General features: G+C 42.2%; 1 protein-coding gene across 1 annotated transcript in view; it reads left to right on the top strand.

The window, feature by feature from the left end:
• TENM1 (teneurin transmembrane protein 1) overlaps positions 1 to 19893 on the top strand; it is a 516043-nt gene that overhangs the window by 456500 nt on the left and 39650 nt on the right. Inside the window, exons 24-25 of the mRNA XM_075007401.1 lie at positions 12594 to 12960; positions 14920 to 15430. Coding sequence (XP_074863502.1) covers positions 12594 to 12960; positions 14920 to 15430 — 878 coding nt within the window. The remainder of the gene's footprint in view (positions 1 to 12593; positions 12961 to 14919; positions 15431 to 19893) is intronic.

The raw sequence follows: 19893 nt of genomic DNA, 5'->3' as shown, positions 1-19893 counted from the left end.
AGCGGTGTCCGTTTGTTCCGCAGCAGGGATATGAACATTTATTTACCCACCCCACCCCCACTAGGTTCACCTTTGGTCAATGCCATCAATCGTAAGGAGCATCAGGGACAGCCTGGACCTGTCTTTTGCTAAGAACAAGGATGACAAGAAGCTGGACCTCTTCAGGCATAAGATCTAGTCAGCCAGGGAGCTCCAGCTTTGTATTTCCAACCAGTAGGTGCTGTTGAGTTGCTATGTCTATAACTCCTGGAATGCAGTGGCTCCCTGTGGACTGGCACCAGGAATTCATAGTGGCTCTGGATGAGGGCAAGATGGTAGCCTGAACCTCCTTCTAGGCAGCAGTGGAGTCAGCCAATTCAGCCATAGGATCCATGGCCATGGCCTTTGCCAGGCAGTGAAATGCCTGGCTCCAGGTGTGTGGGCTTGCCCCAGTGTCCAGACCCCTTCACCATTCTGGACCTCTCATTCAACTGTACAGGCCTGTTCTCCAGCAAAATGGACACCAGGCTGCACAGTCTTAAGGATTCCTGGGTGACCCTAAGGTCGCTTGGCATGTACACAAATGCTTCATTTCAAGCCATTTAGGTGACAGTTTCCCTCACATTTTTTTCCCTGGATCTCCTCAACAGGATCAATCCTGCAGGCAGGGTGGAAATAACCACTCCAGGCAGCCTTCCTGATCATCTTCAGGTCAGGGCCACACCAAGCTGCCAACACTTTTTTGAGGGTGTGCTCAGTAATGGAGCATAAGTTTAGTTCCCAGATCTCTCTCCACAGTTAGTAATTGTCTCTCCCATATCCACCAAGCTTGCGCCAGCATAACTCAGACTGCTGAGTCCTCAGCATGGTAGGGTTGAGATATTCCATCCAGTTCTCTATTCTCCCACCTCCCCACCCACTTCACTGCCTATCCATCTTCAGGGAACCTTCTCATAAGCATCTCCTAAATCAGTATGTTCAGTCCCTCACTGCAGTGGGGGCAATAGAAGAAGTCCCTCAGGAATTCAGGGACAGGGTTTTATTCCCAGTATTTCCTTATCCCCATGGTTGAGTGGACTCAGGCCTGTCAAGGAACTTAGAAACCTGAGCATGTTAATAAGAAAGTTCAAGTTCTGCATGGTTTCCCTGGCCACCATCATTCCCTCTGTAGATCTGGGGGATTGGTAGGCTGCCCTCGACATGAAGGATGCATACTTCCTTAGGTCCATTATTCCCACACACAAAAGGTTTCTGGGATTCATGGTCAGCAACCACCACTATCAGTTCACCATCCTTCTGTTCAGCCTTTCCGCAGTACCACGTGTTCATGAAATTCATGGTGGTGGTGGCAGCCTTTCCATACAAACATCAGAAATATGTCTTCCGGTACCTCAATGACTGGCTTCTCAAGGGCCTCTCCGAGGAACAGGTCCATCAGCTCAGGAAACTGGTGCAAATGACTTTTGCCACACTGGGGCTCATTCTAAAAGTTTGCAAGACACAGCTTGTCCCAGCTCAACAAACAGAATTCACTGGGCTGTTCCTCAGCACTACACGTGCAAGCGCCTTTCTGCCCAAATCTCGCTTTCGGACCCTCACAGACCTCATTCACACTCTCCAAGGGTTACGTACTACTACAGCCAGAAATTGCATGAAGTTCCTGGGACACATGGCAGCCTGCATGTTCGCAAGAGAGAATGTCCAATTTTATCTCCAGCCTTTTCAGACCTGGTTCGCACAGTGCACAGATCCAACAGGGACCTGTTGGACAGTGCTCATCTGTCACATATGAGTTCTCTGCTCCCTAGACTGGTGGCTGCAGCCCCAGGAGATGTGTGCAGAAACCCCTTCACCAATTCCCAACTCTCCCTGTCTCTGGTCACGGATGTGTCAGAGATGGATTGGGGAGCATGTCTGTGTGAGTTCAGTACTTGGGATTTATCATCTCAGATGGAACACTCCTTGGAGGAGTTCCTCACACAAATTCCCATTCCGGACATTTGCAGGGCAGCAGCATGGTCTGCCATCCACATGTTCGCAGTGCACTATGCTGTTACCAGCAGGCCTGTTACTTACCATTTGTAAGTATTCCTCAAGATGCATTGTTCATGTCCGTTCCAAATCTCACCCCTCCTCTCTATTGGGAAGCCAGCAAGAAGGAACTGAGAGGGTCGGAAGAGCCCTTTATTCTGTGCCATAGAGGCACCTCTCCAGGGAGCTCCACAGCCGATCCAAAGAGTACAGTTATAAGAGGTGCTGTGAAGTGCGTTTAGGTTAGTCCTTCAGAGATTTAATGTACGTGCTTAACTCTATGCCTTGGGAATTATCCCTGAGTAGTTGATAACTTTACTTACACAGCATGTGAAGTTTTGCATCTGGTTAAGTCTTTGCAAGATTAGGGTCTTACTTTATTGATTTCATTTAATAATGAGGAAGATGAAAGTTGACTACTCTTGTAATCAACTGAAGTTTTTATGTATCCTAGACCTTGGAATCAAGATTTTCCAGGACTTGTGGAGGTGCTAGCTGCTTAGCTATTTAGAATATCATATCACTTATTTAAGTGATTAAGTATGTACTTAGGAACTGCACTTTAGGCTGCCATTTTGAAAGCCTTAGCCTGAGATGTTGGCTATCGAAGAAACTGAGCACATCTTCATCTTAACCTAAGCCCTGTACTTTCTGATTATAGGCTGGATATCGGCATAAAAGGCAAATTGGCTCTCATGTATTTGTTCTCTGACATATGTGTTCCAGGCTTGCTATATAAGTGATCTTTTCGATGGCTGTCCAAACATACGCCACAGCACTTGCAAGCAGCCTGCCTCAAAATCAACTTAACAAGTGGACTTCTCAATAACTGGATTGTGATTCCAACATCTTCCACTGTGTTTCCTTAAAAGCCCCAATAATGTGAATATTAATCATCTTTGAGTGTTTTTATGTGGAATACAGTCTCTTATTTGTGTTGAATAATACAACTAGCCTAATTATTATTGACTATTTAGAGAGTAAACAGCAGTGATTGTTTGCTTTCAACATTGGATGACAGATATTTAAATGACATTGATTTTACACTGTTAAAATATTTATTATATAAATATGCATGAAAAATTAGATTCCAGAATATCTCACAGGATTTAATGGTAAAAATGAACCTTAAGGCTTTTTGCCATGAAGATTTGAATCTTGTCAATGTAATCTCAGAAAGCCTGGGGAAGACAGGTTTTCCTTGATTTTTATAAGGTAATATTTTTTACAATTTGGGCTCATCTTTTGTACCCTGAATCTGATCCAGAAGTAATGGGATTGAGTTTAGGGACTGTTTTGTGTCTGCTGATCTGTTTAGGTTTCTAACACTTCTATTGAAAAGTGTGATAGAATTTAATAGAAAAATGCAAACTTTTCTGTAAATTCTCTTGAATCATTCTATATGTATTTTAGGGTATTCTGTCTCTGCTCTACAATACTATAGAATGATAAAAGCTGTAAAAGGAACATATTTGCTGTTGAATTCTGCAGAGTTGTAGAATAATTTGTATAGAGCTGTGTGTACAGAAACCTGTTGGTTTCATCCTTATTAAATTCCAAGTGTTTTCCATATGAGCATCTTGCCATAATCAAGTAATGCAGAATGCCTAATTCTTTCCTCTTCCTGTCTTTTCTTCTTTGAATGGGTGGAGTTTTTGTTTGATTGGGCTTGCTTGTTTCATGGTATGATTCTTGTGGGAAAACTTTCCCACAGTAATGGAGCTTGCTTTTTGTTCTGAAAACAATGATGTTACTCATTTGAGTCCCTTGTGGTAGTGAATTTTACAGCCTGGAGCTAGCTGCTGAAAAAATTCTGTCTCTGGCACTCCCAAATCTGCTCCTCATGATCAACAGATCCGTTGGTCGAACTGTGCTTTGAAAGCTCTGTCCTGTGATGGAGTCAATCTCAGAAATAGACTGAGAAATGTAGCTGCTGTGTGAGGTTGTGGTTACACTGAGATATGTAAACTCCTGGGCAGCCTGGACCAAGCCTGTGGGAGGCTTTGAATATCAAGATCTTGAGTCATATGCTGTGTTTAGCATAATCCATTGTTATAAGCACAGCATCAAAGTGACGTACTCACAATGGCTTGAGATGTTCAGCAGGTAAATATATGCTTTCTATACCATGTTTTGGGGGATCATTTTTTTGGTTTGGTGACTTCACTCCTAGATATCCTCTCCTCCTCCCTTCTGTCTTCCCACCTCAGTTCAGATGCTCCAGGAGTGGGGCTTCTCTGAAGCAGAAGGCACCAGAAGTATCTGTGCAATGGTACATCCTTCTTCTCCACCCTCTGCACACAGTGCTCTGTTTCAGCTCCGCAGGAAACTCATGCTAAATTCGCCTTCTCAGATGCTTCTGCCAGTTTGTATAGAGGAACTGTACCTGCCCTCCACACCTCTAACTTCCTGTAGTCCAAATGGAAATATATGATTTCAAGGAAGCTTCGAGCCAAACTACTAGATTAGCAACTTGCAGGCAGCCTTCTTAGAATCACAGCTTTCTCACCTCACAGAAGTGTTGAGTGTCTGCATAGCTTGTGGCCCAAGGATGACAGTGCAAGTCAAACCGGGAAGGCTACCATTTATTCTTCAAGTCATTGTGTGTATTCTTTCTGCTGTAGATATTTGCATGGTCATCAGGGAATTTTTTTCTCTCAGCAATACCACCTGGACAGCACAAGCATGCCCTTGCCATACACCACTGTGCGCAAGTACAACGGGCAGAGCTGCTACCGACCACCCTCTCAGCAGCTTCTTCCACCTGTGGTGGGTTTGGGAGTGATTCTTGCTGCTGCAAATTCTTCCCTCGTTCCTTGCCCTGTTTTCAAGGAAAGTAGCTTCATATTTAGTCAGTCTGTAGTGAAGGTAGTGATTAGTTAGATTCATGCTTTGGGCAGCTAAGGTTTTTTAGGCCTGTAGGCTGACCAGTTCAGTTTTTCAGTATCACTGCTGGAGCCATGCCTTGATCTGCAGGCATTAAATCGTGTCACTCATGCAGCAAACCCGTGCCAGTGAGCATCCCCTAGTCTAGCTTCCTTAAATACTTAGAGGAGTCCCATGTCGGGGCAGCTGTCACATTTGTAGAGGATTTAAGCCTCACTCTGAGAAGGTTAGAGCAGCGAAACCTAGGTACATTTTTATGGAGGTGGCATGCTGATTATTATAAAGCTCATCAAGTTGCATTAGAAAGGGTAGCTATAGTCCTGGACCTCACGAGGAATCTCCAAATCTGGTAAATATTTTACGTTCAACAGAAGTCAACAGAGCGGCTCTGTTGATCAGTGAGGCTATTATGGAGCTAGTCAAAGTGGTATAGTATACCCCATCTGACCTCATCCCACAGTGCAAGGGACAGAGGGAAAAATACTGCATGCCCTCTTGGAGATTTGAGCATCTGTACACACATCACACATATCATTTAGATAATTATAGTTAACTGACAGCATAGCCTTGTATGTTACTGGTGGTTATTTATAGTAAGCTGTACAGATAAGGAGTAAAATATTTCAAAGCACCTGCATGGTTGAAAAGCCTAAGTCCCATTGGTTTTTAAAGTCAGTGAAATTTGGGTGCTTGTGAAAATGTTATGCTATGGTACTAAATGAAGAGGGACTGAAATCCTGGATCCACTAAAGTCAACAGGAGTTTTGCCATTGATTTCAGTGGGAGTAGGATTTCATCTATGGTCTTTAAAATTACGTGAGCAGGAGAGATCATCAAAACAAAAGGTGTACATCAAAATGAGCAGACCAGAGACAGAGACCAGTCAGGCCCATTTAAAGTGGAGAATGAGACTTAGGCATTGCTAGGGGAGGAGGAGGAGGAGTGGGAGAATGCAGAAGTTGGGTTGTTGGGAAGGAGAGAGTGGTTGGCAGTGTCAAAGGCATCAGAGGATTTGTGGAAAATGCAGATTGACTTAGACTTCTTGGGGACAGGGTCACTAGAAATGTTGGTGAGAGCAGTTTCAATGAAGTGAAAAGGGTGAAAACCAAATTGGAAGATGGAGTTAGAGAGGAGGAACTTAATACAGAGGTTGTAGATATATTCAGTTAATTTAGGAATAAAGGAGCACATGGTAAGAGTTTAACTTGAGGCTTTTAGAGTTGATGTGATGGAGAATGGCCTCCTGTCTAAAAGGTTTTTGTTCCATGAATTGCTTTGCAATAAACATAAAAAGTGCAATTGATTTGTGTTCTGTTTTGTCTTTAATTGCTTCATATATCAGTTTGGAATTTAGGAAACTAAATTCATCCAGTATCAAAGAATGTTTTATGGGTCTGCTTCCTAAAAGAGAAAAGAGGTCCTTTCTTTTTCTCTCAAAGATGGCATTCACAAGTCCTTTTCTGCTTTAAAACTCCCCTAGTTCCTCTGTGAGAGAGTTGTGTAGCATGCCTGGGTGTGCACCGGTCCTATGCGCCACTCTGTGCTGGAGTGTTGGGTTCCATATCAGCTCTAAATAAGGCAGTGCAAAGAGTGGGTGGGTGGTCCAGGAGGCTGTTAGATCTATGTTTACATGGAGCTAGTGGGCCCAAAACTCTGACCATGGGGATAAGAACGTGCCACAGCAGCTATTTCAGCTAAGGGACTGGAAGAGCAGCAGCCCAGAGAGTGCTTGCTTAATGGGTTGCAAAAGTAGATTTAATTCTTCATTCCCTACCTATTTCTCCCATGCAAAATCTATTTACTTGGTCTTTCTGTGGGAAAGCAATGAAAGAATATGTTTTAATTGCAAGCACTGCTGTAATTGAGTTGAATAATCCTGCAATAATAGGAGCACCAAAACCATAAAGAAACGTTTCGCGAGTGTCTCAATGTAGTGAGCTAAATTCTTTCTCTGGCTACTATTTTTTAAAAATCTAGGCTTCTGAGAGAAACTAATAATGTTACTATCAAAAAAAAAAAAGTCCTGGCAGAGAGAGAGAGAGAGAGTTAACTGTCAGAAAATAATGAGCAATATCTGCAGATTTCTGCTCTGAGAAAATGGAAGGAAACGAAGCAAGACACTCAGCAGAAAGTTCAGGGAAGAAGGGCTGTCCTGCCCACAGCAACTGGACAATAGTGGATTTCATGGAAATCTAATCTTACATGAAAGACATCAGACATGGTCTTCATGGGCAAAGGTTCTGAATGGAAGAGAAAAGCAGAACACATAAAAGAGCAGTCTGTTGAATAAACATGGTTTGGCCTCTGTTGAAACACTAGCGGTAGGTCTGTTTGAACCAGAGGAGATAAACTAGATTAGTGGCAAAAGAAAAGTGGAGGAGTTTGTGATCATGTTCGAAGATGCATATCCAAAATGGAATAAGAAACTGATTTAGCATAAATGGAATGCTGAGGGCTGAGAAGTATAGAAACGACATAATCCGTCATGCGGTGCCTTGAGGCAAACTTTGTTTTTGGCAGGGATTTCATACTACTACATGACATTGACTCAAAATATACCAACCAGGCATAGCTAGGAAGCAAAGAAGCAGTGCATCCTATGCTGTGGATTTTATATGGCCCACCTTAATCTCTGATGATTGAAATGTACACCTGTGCTAAGAAATTCTTGGCCCTAACACTTAAACCTTTTGTGACTTCAGATAACTCCCATTAGGTTCTATGGGTTGGTGGTTTTTTTTCTTTTCATATTTAACTAAATAAAGAGCACAAGTGGCAGCTAAAGACATACAAAATATTATGTTATTTTGTGTGCATTTAGCAAGCAACTTGAGCTCTTTATTTAGTTGCGATACTTGTCTTTTGCCATAGCTAACTTACTTAAAGAAAAAAAATCTACAATGAAAGGTTCAGAAGCAAAGAGCACCATGAAGTTAGCAGGACGGAGAGATCACAGAATAAGAGAGACCCCAGCATGGGTGCCAAGAGTGGCATGTGAGCCCCTCCTCCCCTATGCAGCTGGGAGCTAGCTCAAAACCATGTGGCCTTGTGGATTAACAGAAGACCGGCTAATGGTTCCAACTACCACCTACACAGTAAAACTTTGCACCTAAATGTATTTATTAATGAAGCGTTGTAAGTAGGCTGTGTCTACTTAGGCTATGTCTATACTTGCCCCATACTTCGAAGAGGTCATGGTAATCAGACTGATGGGAGATTACTAATGAAGTGCTGTGATGAATATGGAGCACTTCATTAGGCTAATTCTCCCCCGTGGCAACTTCCAAGTGTCAGACTTCAAAGTGCTGGCATGCCGTGTAACCGTGGGCACTTCAAAGTGCCTGCACTACTTCGAAGTGCCTTTACTCCCCAAAATTTTGAAGTGCAGGGCAAGTGTAGACATAGGTTTAGTGGCTTTAAAAAGTATCACCAGCACTCGGACCGTAGATGGAGGTCAAAAAGACAAATTTTGGCAGTCCGCCTCTGAAAAGTTGCTAACTCTGTAATGTAGCTATGCCAGAGAAAAAAAAACGTAGTGAAGCCAAAATGAAGTTTGCAGGTGCATATCTCTGATTTAAGAGATTATCACCTTTCTCGATTAAAAATTAAATATTTAGAGTTAAAAATATATAGAAAGCCAGGCAAGTAGTAGTTAATTTTGCACTTCTGTAGGAAGGCATTGCCTCTAACTCTCGGCAACAGCAGAAGCAACACAAGAGGCTGACATCTAAGTGCAGAAGCCCAACAAAACTGCATGCTAAAATAAATATGCAGGAAGCATCACTCTTGGAGCTCTCATCTGACCTTGCATCCCTTTCCATCACACAAGGTCATTAATCCCCAATGTACTAAAACTGGACTGTTGCCCAACATTTGGACATGTGAAGAATGCAGAACTGGACCTAAACCATTGCTCAAGAACCTACATTCACTTCAGTGTAACCCACACTGCCACATTCATTCAGTTGGGTTGTTTGTGTTGTCCTTAAAATAATACAAATATCATTTACAGCTGTCTTAATTTTAAATAGTCAGAAACAAGTATAAAGGACTGTTTACTGTTTTACCAAGTTTTGGTGTATGTCTTCTGATTAAAGAGCATACCTAAAATTGTAATTGGAGGGCTTTTAGTAGAACAGATTTTTAATAGCCATGAGGCACAGTCAAATCAAATGAGGATTGGAGTGGTCCCCTGTAATTTGTTTGCTAGACTTGGGTGAAGCACCACCTGCTTGTTTAGTCACAGTAAATTGCCAGAGGGTAATTTGATTTGATGGAAAAGAATACAAACAGGTAGACTAACCCGTGTATTTTCCAGGTATCATTAAGTCTAACAAACACTGTGCAGTATTTGCTCAGACGTATCCGAATTCCCCTGGTCATGTCAAGAAAAATGAAGATCATATTAGCTTATTTCTCCAAATTCTGCTTTGATGCAGCAGTGTTGATTCCACAGTACCTCCCTTAGCCTCAGCAGAGATTTCAGATTTACACTAATGTAACAGAAATGGATATTGATGGTTTGTAACCAAAACTCTCCCCAACTAATATTTCATGTGTTTATTTTGATATACACAAAATAACTCCAATTCACATATGCCAAATCCCCAACTGATCTAAATCAACAACCCTCTGTTAAGGTCAATTCATCTATGCTGATTTATTTGTTGAGGATCTGGCCTCATAGATTCTCGGTGCCTTTGGCTTAAAAATACAGTATATATAAACCTCTTATTAGCCTAAAAGCAGAGATGCTGATAGACTGCAGACTTAATTTAGTGAATTCCAAAGCCACAGATACTTTCTCACAGTAGGACTCGGATGAGCCGTTGGGCAAAGGTTACATGGTTCACCTGAGGTGTCCACGTGCAAAATAAAACCAGCTTCAAGACTTTGCAGGCATTACGTGGAGCATCTCCTTTGTCTCACACAAACAAATACGATTATAGTGCAACTAGTTGTTTCAGCTTCACATTTCCGCAGCCAGCACATGATCTGGCACGGCTGTGTTTTATCACAGACCGTGTCAGTGCCAAGGAGACCTATCTGAAAGAACCCAGGGAAGTAGTAGGTGTTTCTTTCCTGCTACCTTTAATGTGTTCTTTGCTATTTTTATAAAGAGTCCAACATTTCTGTAATATGAGTACACTGAGAGCATATTTTACCAGGTCCTCCAACTATATTTTTAGACATTATGTTCTGTTTCTACATAATTCAACTTCACAGTGATTCCTCACTTGAAAAGAGCAAACCAGATTGACGGCTGAAGCCATATATAAATTCAGCCCTCAAGCTTTATTTTACCTAACACCTAAAGTCTCAAAGAAAATGAAATCAGCACCTCTACAACTGGAACCTGTTTCCAACTCTTTCACCCCATTTATCATCATTTGGAATGACTCGGCCACCTGCTGCAGTAGAAATCTTGAACCCAGCAACATCTGTCTTAATGCCAGTTATTATGCTAGCTAATAAAATAAGCTGAGTAGAAGAAGGAATCTGATCGTTCAGTGAACGTCCCTGATTCTGTGGTGTAGCCAGCATAACCACACAGGGCAAGACATATTAGCCACATTGCCCTTGCTTTATTAAAATATCAATTATCAAACCTGCAGCATACTTCTTGGAATGAGCTTATTCAGGAAATATTGAAACTTGAGTAACTGAACAGGCTTTGTCTTCAGCCCCAGCAGATCTCAGTCAGGCAGGTATCCTGGGATAGCCATACTCTTCACCATCTGTTCATTCCTTAATGCTGAGTCTTAATGCTAGCATCTGCAACCTCTGAATTCAGAGCGATTTTAATTAGCACAGTGAAAAAAAGTGAACTTCAACAGCAGCAGGAACAAAAACAAAGTAATAGAGGCCACAAATCTTCTAGATAATGTGTCATAGTTTATTGGTTTATTTACTTACTGTGTTTTAAATATTTAACCTGGAAAATCTCCCTTCAGAGGCAATCACTTTTTTTCACAGAAACACCAACCGTCAAAAACAGGCTGTACGGTAGGGGTTGGCAATGTTTCTGAGGAAGAGTGCCAAAATTTGACCTTTTGACCTCTATGTAACTTCCAAGCACTGGTGATACTTTTTAAAGTCACTCATAGTCCTCCTTTACAGCAACTTCATTAGTAAATAAATTAAGATGCAGACATTTACAGTTTAAGTGGTAGTCAATAGCATTAGCTGGTCTTTTGTTAAGCCACAAGCTCCCGGCTGCATGGGAAAGGAGGGGTGGGACTGAGCTTCCGCCTTGTGTGCCAGTGAAAAACGGCTCATGTGCCACTTCTGGCATCTGTGCCGGGGGTTACTGACCCCACTGTAATGTAACCTTCATGTCTTTATTGTTATTTGACTCTTCAGTGGAGCCACTATGGTTGAAACCCTCTGCTGGCCAGCACCTGAAGCCAGAGCAGGGCTTCTAAAAGCCTGCTGACTGGGTCAAGATTCCTATGAACAGCCGTAGTAGGGGGCATGCTACTGCGTCATTTTGAAAAATAGCATACTGTAGCCCCACCTAACATGTGGCAGACAGCAGCATGTGAGTTAGATGAATGGGAAGGGTTGTGACCATATCGCATAACAGGTCATATCCCCAGGGGTGTCATGGTGCACCAGAAATAGTTGCACTAGCGACGTGCCTCTAGAATTATTTTGAGCATTATGCTGGAAATCTGGCTGCTGCATTGAAGGAAAAGGCGTCCACTGCTCCTTATCCCTGCCTCCCGTGTAGTACAGAGCAGAAATCTAACCATAAACATACAGGAATTCCTTAATCCACCACTGAACTATGGTAGTCATAAAACAAATACAAGCATTACAAATAATTTTGATTAATTATGTACTGTACTGTGTTACGAAAAATTAACTAGCTAACAGTTGTGTTAGTAGATAAGGCTTATTAACATTCCTCTCTTAGTAAATAAGCATTGAAAAAATATCATATTCCTCTGTTCTGTAACCTTTTCCTCTTGGACTAGCAGTCAGTTGCTGTTATAACATTGACAGTCCCTTGCTAATTTTTCACTCTGGCAAAGCTTACTGCAACCTTGAAACAATAACTTTCAGACTTGGAAAATCTTCTGGTGGCTGTTGCCTGACATGAATTGTGTGTGTGGTTTTATTTGCATGAATGTATATCTATCATTATGTTCCCACATAAATGGGCTTGTGCCTCTAGTACGTTTACACTTCCTATGATGCTAAGTTACAATAGAAATAAGCATTTCTTCCACATTGATGCTAGAAATGAGCCAACCATTTAAAAATGCTTTGCTGAAACTTCAGCAGCCAAAAAAACATGCCTGAAGTTGAAATATAACGGAACACCAGTGACATCCAAACACCACGAGATGCCCAGATTTGATTGTGCTCAGCACAATGTAAAAGCCTATGTAATGGTTATTTGAGTGGCATATATTCCCTGATAATATATTGAAAGTTGTACCCGTCACTTGTTTTTCTTATTAAAAAACTGTAATTACAAGTTTTGTGAGAGAAAAATGCTCAATGAGTCAATCCTAAAGAATGTTGTTAATGGTTAAAGATCAGCCTCTCATTGACCATATCACAGAAAACATTGACAACTTGTTCTTTGTTTTTCTTTTCTTATTTTTTGTTCACCCTAAAACTTCTGTGTAAAGTGCTTTTGGGGTGTGGAAGAAGTGAGTTAATCAAATCTAGTCTCCTTTTTGCAGGTGCGGTTAGAATGGCCAACAGACCTCACAGTCAACCCTATAGACAACTCATTGTACGTACTGGACAATAACATTGTGCTGCAGATTTCCGAGACTAAACGTGTGCGAATTATTGCCGGCCGCCCTATTCACTGTCAGGTACCAGGCATGGACCATTTCTTGGTCAGCAAGGTGGCAATCCATTCAACTCTGGAATCAGCTAGAGCAATCACTGTGTCTCACAGCGGGACACTGTACATTGCTGAGACGGATGAAAGAAAGATCAACCGCATACAGCAGGTTACTACCAATGGTGAGATCTCCGTCATTGCTGGAGCCCCAACAGATTGTGACTGCAAGATTGATCCAAACTGTGACTGTTTCTCGGGTGAGCAGCAGCTAATCATTTCCTTTCTTTGTTTTGTGAGAGCCCCATAGTCTTTGTTTGAGTTAAAGAATCATCAAGAAAAAAATGCAAAATGGTTCTTTTTCTTACAAACTTGAAAAATTCTGTAACAACTTAGCAAAATATTTTGAATTTAGCAGGAAAGAAATGTGTACCTTTCCACAGTAGACACTGAAAAAGCCTACAGGTGGACTTTGTATACCCTGGTTTGAAACAAATCATTACACATAGATCTAAATTAATTCTGAGCCTACCTTAAATGTCAGTTTTTGCCCACCCATTTTCAGATATCACCATTTTCCATCAGGGCTTGGAATTTGTTTCAATGCTAATTACTTGGATTCCAGATAGCCCTTTTCACTGTGTCCTCAAGTGCTTCACGTAGAATATAAAACCCTATTGTATGCCTCCTCTAGGCCTGAACCACGGAGGGATGTTCAAATATTGCTACATATTTTACGTGATGTAGCCAGCACCCCTCTGGCACAACATATACTGTGTGTGCCAGTCAGTACTTCTGGCAATGCAAGCTACTCCCTACTTGACACACCAGCATGCTGGGAGCCAAATTATGACTATCTCCTTCATAAATGCTCTGGGAGAGGAGAATGCAGTCATTTATTTCAGAGTCTTCCTCCATCACTCTAAGGCAGTCATCTCTGGCGGGAAACATGGTAGCAGTTTAACGGTGCATAGCAACACAACACAACATTTTAGGTAAGAAAGCAAAGTTACTGTATCTAATTATAGTGCTAAAGGGAGGAATTGTCAAAAGGCTGGCTGTAATTACTCAGATTGGAATTTGGCCAGCACATTGGACTTAACACCCCTCCTTGAGGTCCTAGGATATTTTAGTGATCAAAAATCATTATTTACATCTGATATAAGAAGAGAAAACATCAAGCAACTCCTCCAAATGGTTTGGTTTGACATGTCATGCTGCAATAGTAATGAAAGCACCACATGCACCTCTAAGTGACATCGGTTCAAATATATGAGATTGACCTCAGCAGTCTCTGCTCAGCATGACCGTATTCAAGTAGTAAAGGGTAACAATGGAGATTCTACCAGCACTCTGTAGGGTCAGTAACCCCAGCTGAAAAATCTGGAGCAAGAGAAGGGCAGTGCTGTCCAGACCTGGTAAGTGCCAGTGCTGACTGTGAAAGGGGCATGGCCAGCATGGTTAAAAGACATGCCAACCCAATGCATTTCCAGGACAATGAGTATTTTGTGAAGCCATGAGTACAGATTAAAACTTTCCTCCCTAGTGGCAGCCTCTAGATAGCGTCATGATGCAAACACCAGTTGCCCATCCCTATCAGATGAATCCTCTTCCCATCCACTTGCAAAAGCTCCTGCTTATGCAAGAAGGTCTGATTACAATAGTGAAAGTAAAGGGAGACCGGGATCACCAAAATCCTCCCTTTGATCCTTTTGATTTACCTCAGCCACATAAATTATCCTGAGTTTTTGCTGGTATTTGTTCTGTACTACAGTTTATTACATACTGGTTGTTGACTTGGCAAAGTTTTGTTTTAATATAAACTAACCACCACTTGTATCTAAGTTACTGCTAATTATTTAATGAGTGGATATTTTATGTATGGAATTATTGTACTTTGTCTGGCAGTGGGAACAAAGCAAGGAGAGAATCTTCTGCTGTCATTAGTTTGTGCTTTTGCATCTTACGATGTAATAGTTTTCCCAGCAGCAGGGTTTTGGATTTAGCAAAATTGCTGTAACTGAGATAATTACATCTTATTGTTAATCTTCAGTGACTCAGAATTACACTATTTTAGATGATGGGTTTTGAATTCATTGGGAAAAAATGGGTTCACTTACTCTTGTAAAAGATTCTGGAGGCCAAGTATGTTATCTCACATTGTGATAGGGTAAACACAGAGATTACGGCTTCCTGTAGTAATTATGTTTAATTTCCAGGTGACGGTGGCTATGCCAAAGATGCAAAGCTGAAAGCACCCTCTTCTCTAGCGGTCTCTCCTGATGACACACTGTACATCGCAGATCTTGGCAATGTTCGCATCCGTGCAGTCAGTCGAAACAAGGCTCATCTCAGTGACATGAACATTTATGAGATTGCATCCCCAGCAGACCAGGAACTGTATCAGTTTACCACCAATGGAACCCACCTTCACACACTGAATCTCATAACAAGGGACTATATTTACAATTTCACATATAACGGAGAAGGAGACATTGTTACAATCACTAACAGCAACGGGAACTCAGTTCATATTCGCAGAGATGCTAGTGGGTTGCCTCTGTGGCTAGTGATGCCTGGAGGCCAGTTGTACTGGCTAACAATAAGCAGCAATGGTGTTCTGAAAAGAGTATATGCTCAAGGCTACAATTTAGCCCTAATGACATATCCTGGCAACACGGGTCTTCTAGCAACCAAAAGTAATGAGAATGGATGGACAACAGTTTATGAGTAAGTTCCTAACTCAAAACATCTTTTTTCTTTACCCTGAAGTCTCATAAAGCATGTTATTTGACAAGAAGATTGCATTTTCTTCTAATAATTCAAAAGAATATCCTGCTAATAACTCAGCATGATTCAAGAGAAGTAGAGCTGTTGCATAAGCTTATACAACGCTGCATTGTTAATTCTAGCATATCAAAGCTTGCTGTGTATCCTTAGTTAGCATTAAGTATTACAAAAAGCACTTGAGATTATACTTTGTTTGGCCTTTGTTATTTGAAACCCAGCAGATGCAGGAGCAGAGAGAGCTGAAGTCTAGAAACAACTGAAGGATGAGGAGGGTCCATTTAAAAACTTTGCAGAGGGTCTTTTTACACCTCCTTGAACTGCATTTAGCTGAGCTGATGTGTGGTTGAAACTACAAATGAGAATGAAGCTGTGATAGTAACTTTATAGCTCAGGAAGTTAGGAGATGGTGGTTGAGCAGGTGAAGATGCAAGTGGTGAAATGGAGCAGGAAATCTGACAGAGGAAGGTTAGAAGGGAGAAATAATGTTATCAGAACATTTGATTTAAATGTGGAGAGAGAGCTTCAAGAGGAAAATCAGATGGGAATTTTAAAGGAATGAAAGTACAAAAATAGAGAGATGGAAAAGATTCCATAAGTAGGAAAGGAGGAAGTGTAATAACTAGCAGGGGAGTGGGAAAAGACACAAAGAGCTCTGGACACTAAATATAAACTTGAAAGAAATTCCACAAGAAAGGATCATTAAAAGCATCAGTCAAGCAGTGGGAACACAGGACCTAATGAACATTCAGACTAACTGGATGGCATCCCAGGAAGGTTGAACCTAAGAAAACGTTCATGTTTGCTTCAAGGGATAGGTGACAGTTCAGGATTATTTTTTGTTTGTTTTGTTTTGTTTTTTAAATAAACTAATTGACTTTAGTGTTGCTGGTTGGGGGTATGAAAAGTAATTGATTAATTAATGCATGAAATAACAAATGGATATTTCAGAGGTGCCAATGGAAGGAATTTTAAAGAACGTTTTCTTTACTGGACACTGGTAAAAGTGAATTATGATCCAGAACTAAAAACGGAAGCAATCAGTTTAGATATAAGCAGAAAACATAGAATTCGATAATAGCCAAAACTGCCTAACAAGATAAAAAAGCAGTCAAGTAGCACTTTAAAGACTAACAAAATAATTTATTAGGTGAGCTTTCGTGTCTGTCCCATGATGGAGCGCTGGGTCGAGCACTACTCCGAGCTGTACTCACGCGAGAATGTTGTGGTTGACGCAGCCCTCGATGCTGTCGAGCTCCTACCAGTAATGGACGAACTGGATCAAGAACTGACTGTGGATGAACTGAAGGCAGCCATTGACAGCATTGCATCAGGAAAGGCCCCTGGTCAGGATGTTATACCACCAGAGGTAATCAAATGTGCCGCGGACACACTCCTGGAACCCCTGCGTGAGCTACTGTGGCTGTGCTGGAAAGAGGGTGAGGTTCCGCAGGATATGCGTGACGCTAACATTGTAACGTTGTATAAGAACAAAGGAGACAGAAGCCACTGCAACAACTACCGTGGAATCTCCCTCCTAAGCGTCACTGGTAAACTGTTCGCTCGCGTCATCCTTGGCAGACTCCAGAAGATTGCTGAAAGGGTGTACCCCGAATCGCAGTGCGGATTCCGTGCAGAGTGGTCTACCGTCGACATGGTCTTCTCTCTAAGGCAGCTGCAGGAGAAGTGCAGGGAGCAGAGAAAGCCACTCTACATAGCCTTCATCGACTTGACCAAGGCTTTTGACTTGGTCAGCAGGGATGGTCTGTTCAGACTGCTCCACAAGATAGGCTGTCCTCCACGGTTACTCAAGATGATCCAGTCGTTCCATGAAAACATGAGAGGAACCATCCAATATGACGGCACATTATCGGATGCTTTCAGAATCAGGAGCGGCGTCAAACAAGGATGCGTGCTTGCTCCGACATTGTTCAGGATCTTCTTCGCACTCCTCCTGAAGCATGCCTTTGGATCTTCAACAGAGGGCATCTTGCTGCACACAAGATCTGATGGGAAACTGTTTTACCTTGCAAGGCTGAGAGCTAAGACTAAGGTGCGAGAAGTCCTCATCAGAGACATGCTGTTCGCAGACGATGCTGCTGTAGTGTCTCACACAGAAGACCAGCTTCAAAAACTGCTGGATCGGTTCTCCAAAGCGTGCAAGGACTTTGGGCTTACCATCAGCCTAAAGAAGACAAATGTACTTGGTCAAGATGTTGCTGAATCCCCATCAATCAGCATTGACAACTATACGTTAGAGGTTGTCCACGAGTTCGTTTACCTCGGGTCCACCATCACTGACACCCTGTCGTTGGACACTGAGCTAAATAGGAGGATCGGAAAGACAGCCACAACTCTGTCCACACTCAGCAAGAGAGTGTGGAATAACAACAAGCTGTACACTCACACCAAAATGCAAGTCTACAGAGCCTGCATCCTCAGCACCCTCCTTTATGGCAGCGAGACTTGGACACTGTATGCCCGCCAGGAAAAGAGGCTGAACGTCTTCCACTTGCGCTGCCTCAGGCGCATCCTTGGAATATCATGGAAGGACAGAGTGTCCAACACCGCCATCCTCGAGCAAGCTGGAATCCCAACCATGCACACCCTCCTCAGGCAGCGTCGGCTCCGCTGGCTTGGCCACGTCCACAGGATGAACGATGGAAGGATTCCAGAAGACATCATGTATGGTGAGCTAGCCTCTGGCAAAAGACCCCCCGGACGCCCCCAGTTGCGTTACAAAGATGTCTGCAAGAGAGACCTCAGAGAGGTAGACATTGAGCTGGACAACTGGGAAGAACTAGCAGACGACCGCGGCAGATGGAGGCAGGGGTTACACAAGGGCCTTCAGAAGGGCGAGTTGAAGATCAGACAGCTAGCAGAGGAGAAGCGAGCGCACAGAAAGCACAATAAGGACTTGCCAGACACCCACTACATCTGCAAGAGATGCAGCAAGGACTGTCACTCTCGTGTGGGTCTTTATAGTCACAATAGACGCTGTAAATGAAGTCTTAAATTGAAACTTTAAAGGGCGCGATCCATAGTCTGTGCAGACTGAAGGATGCCTACTACTGCCCATGAAAGCTCACCCAATAAATTATTTTGTTAGTCTTTAGAGTGCTACTTGACTGCTTTTTGGTTTGATAGTATATAGATTAGCACAGCTCCCTCTGTGTTACCGCCTAACAAGACAATTGAGTAACCATCATTAGAGGGCTCCAGAAATATATTACATTAAGTCTGATGGCAATTGATGCGCACAAAAATTGTTGCTTAGTGCATAGGCTGGGATTGGATATCCAAGATATTTTCCCATCCTGATGTTTATAATCCTCTCATGGAATAGAAGGGGTTGGCATAAGCTCACTAAAATGAAGACACATACATTTTTGACAGTGTGGTGGAAAACAATAACATATATGTTCTTCCTACTTCAACCTTGATCTCAGAAATTTTACTGATAGAAATTCCAGCTATAATGGACCAAAATAATGCTCTCCAAGTTAACCCAGATTGTTCGTGGTGTCCCTGTTGCTGCTGGGACAGTGATCTGACAGTGTTTCCAAGAGATTTCGATGTAGGTTTAGCATGTATGTGTCATGAATAGTTAAGTGATCAACAACAGTGTGTATTACAGTTCATTTTAACCGCTTCATCACAATTCTGACAGCATGGACATGTCCCATTTCAACACATTAGGATTATAGGATCAGATTCTAAGTCCATGGTTTTACAAAAAGATTTCATAATAGTTCCAGATCATGTCGGTTACTTCCTAAAATAATTAACAAGGCTTTATCTTTCAATTCAGTAGCTGATAACCTTTCAAGAACGGATCATTTTTAAGCTTGTCTCTCCGAGCAGGTTTCACTGGCTATTTTTGCTCCGTCCCACTGAAATGTATACAGGACATTCAGTTCAAAATGCTGTAATGGAATCATTGCTTGAGTCTGTTGCTCTCTGGCAAGATATTTGTTCAGAAATAACTCAAGCTGTATAGTACTTATTTTTGAAGAGCTCAGGCTTCTCAGAAGTCCTCCCTTTTGGGTTGAAGACAGATTTCTCCACTTGGAGACTCCTGTGTCTCGAGATGTTGTCTGACAATATATTAGTAGTAATAATAGTAAGCCTCTTCTACATCTTGGAGCTTAGGCCACTGATGACCATTCACCACTGTCCCATTGTGGGTGATTTTTTCCACTTCTGACCAGGTGCATCCCATCTTTTTCGTGTCTGCCTTCAGGTGTTTCTTGGCCACCCTCTTCTCGTTTTTCCTCATGGGTTCCACTATAGCTGGTCCCAAGCCCAGATGAGAAAGGAGGAGGGTTGGGCATAGAGCTCGCACCGCCACACTGTAAAACAATCCTCGCTACAGAAACATTGATGATAGTTCAATATTCAAAAGA

This window comes from Carettochelys insculpta, chromosome 13, assembly GCF_033958435.1.
Source record: "Carettochelys insculpta isolate YL-2023 chromosome 13, ASM3395843v1, whole genome shotgun sequence".
Taxonomy (NCBI): domain Eukaryota; kingdom Metazoa; phylum Chordata; order Testudines; family Carettochelyidae; genus Carettochelys; species Carettochelys insculpta.
The sequence above is the reverse complement of the archived record's forward strand: the minus strand, read 5'-3'. Positions and strand labels throughout refer to the sequence as shown.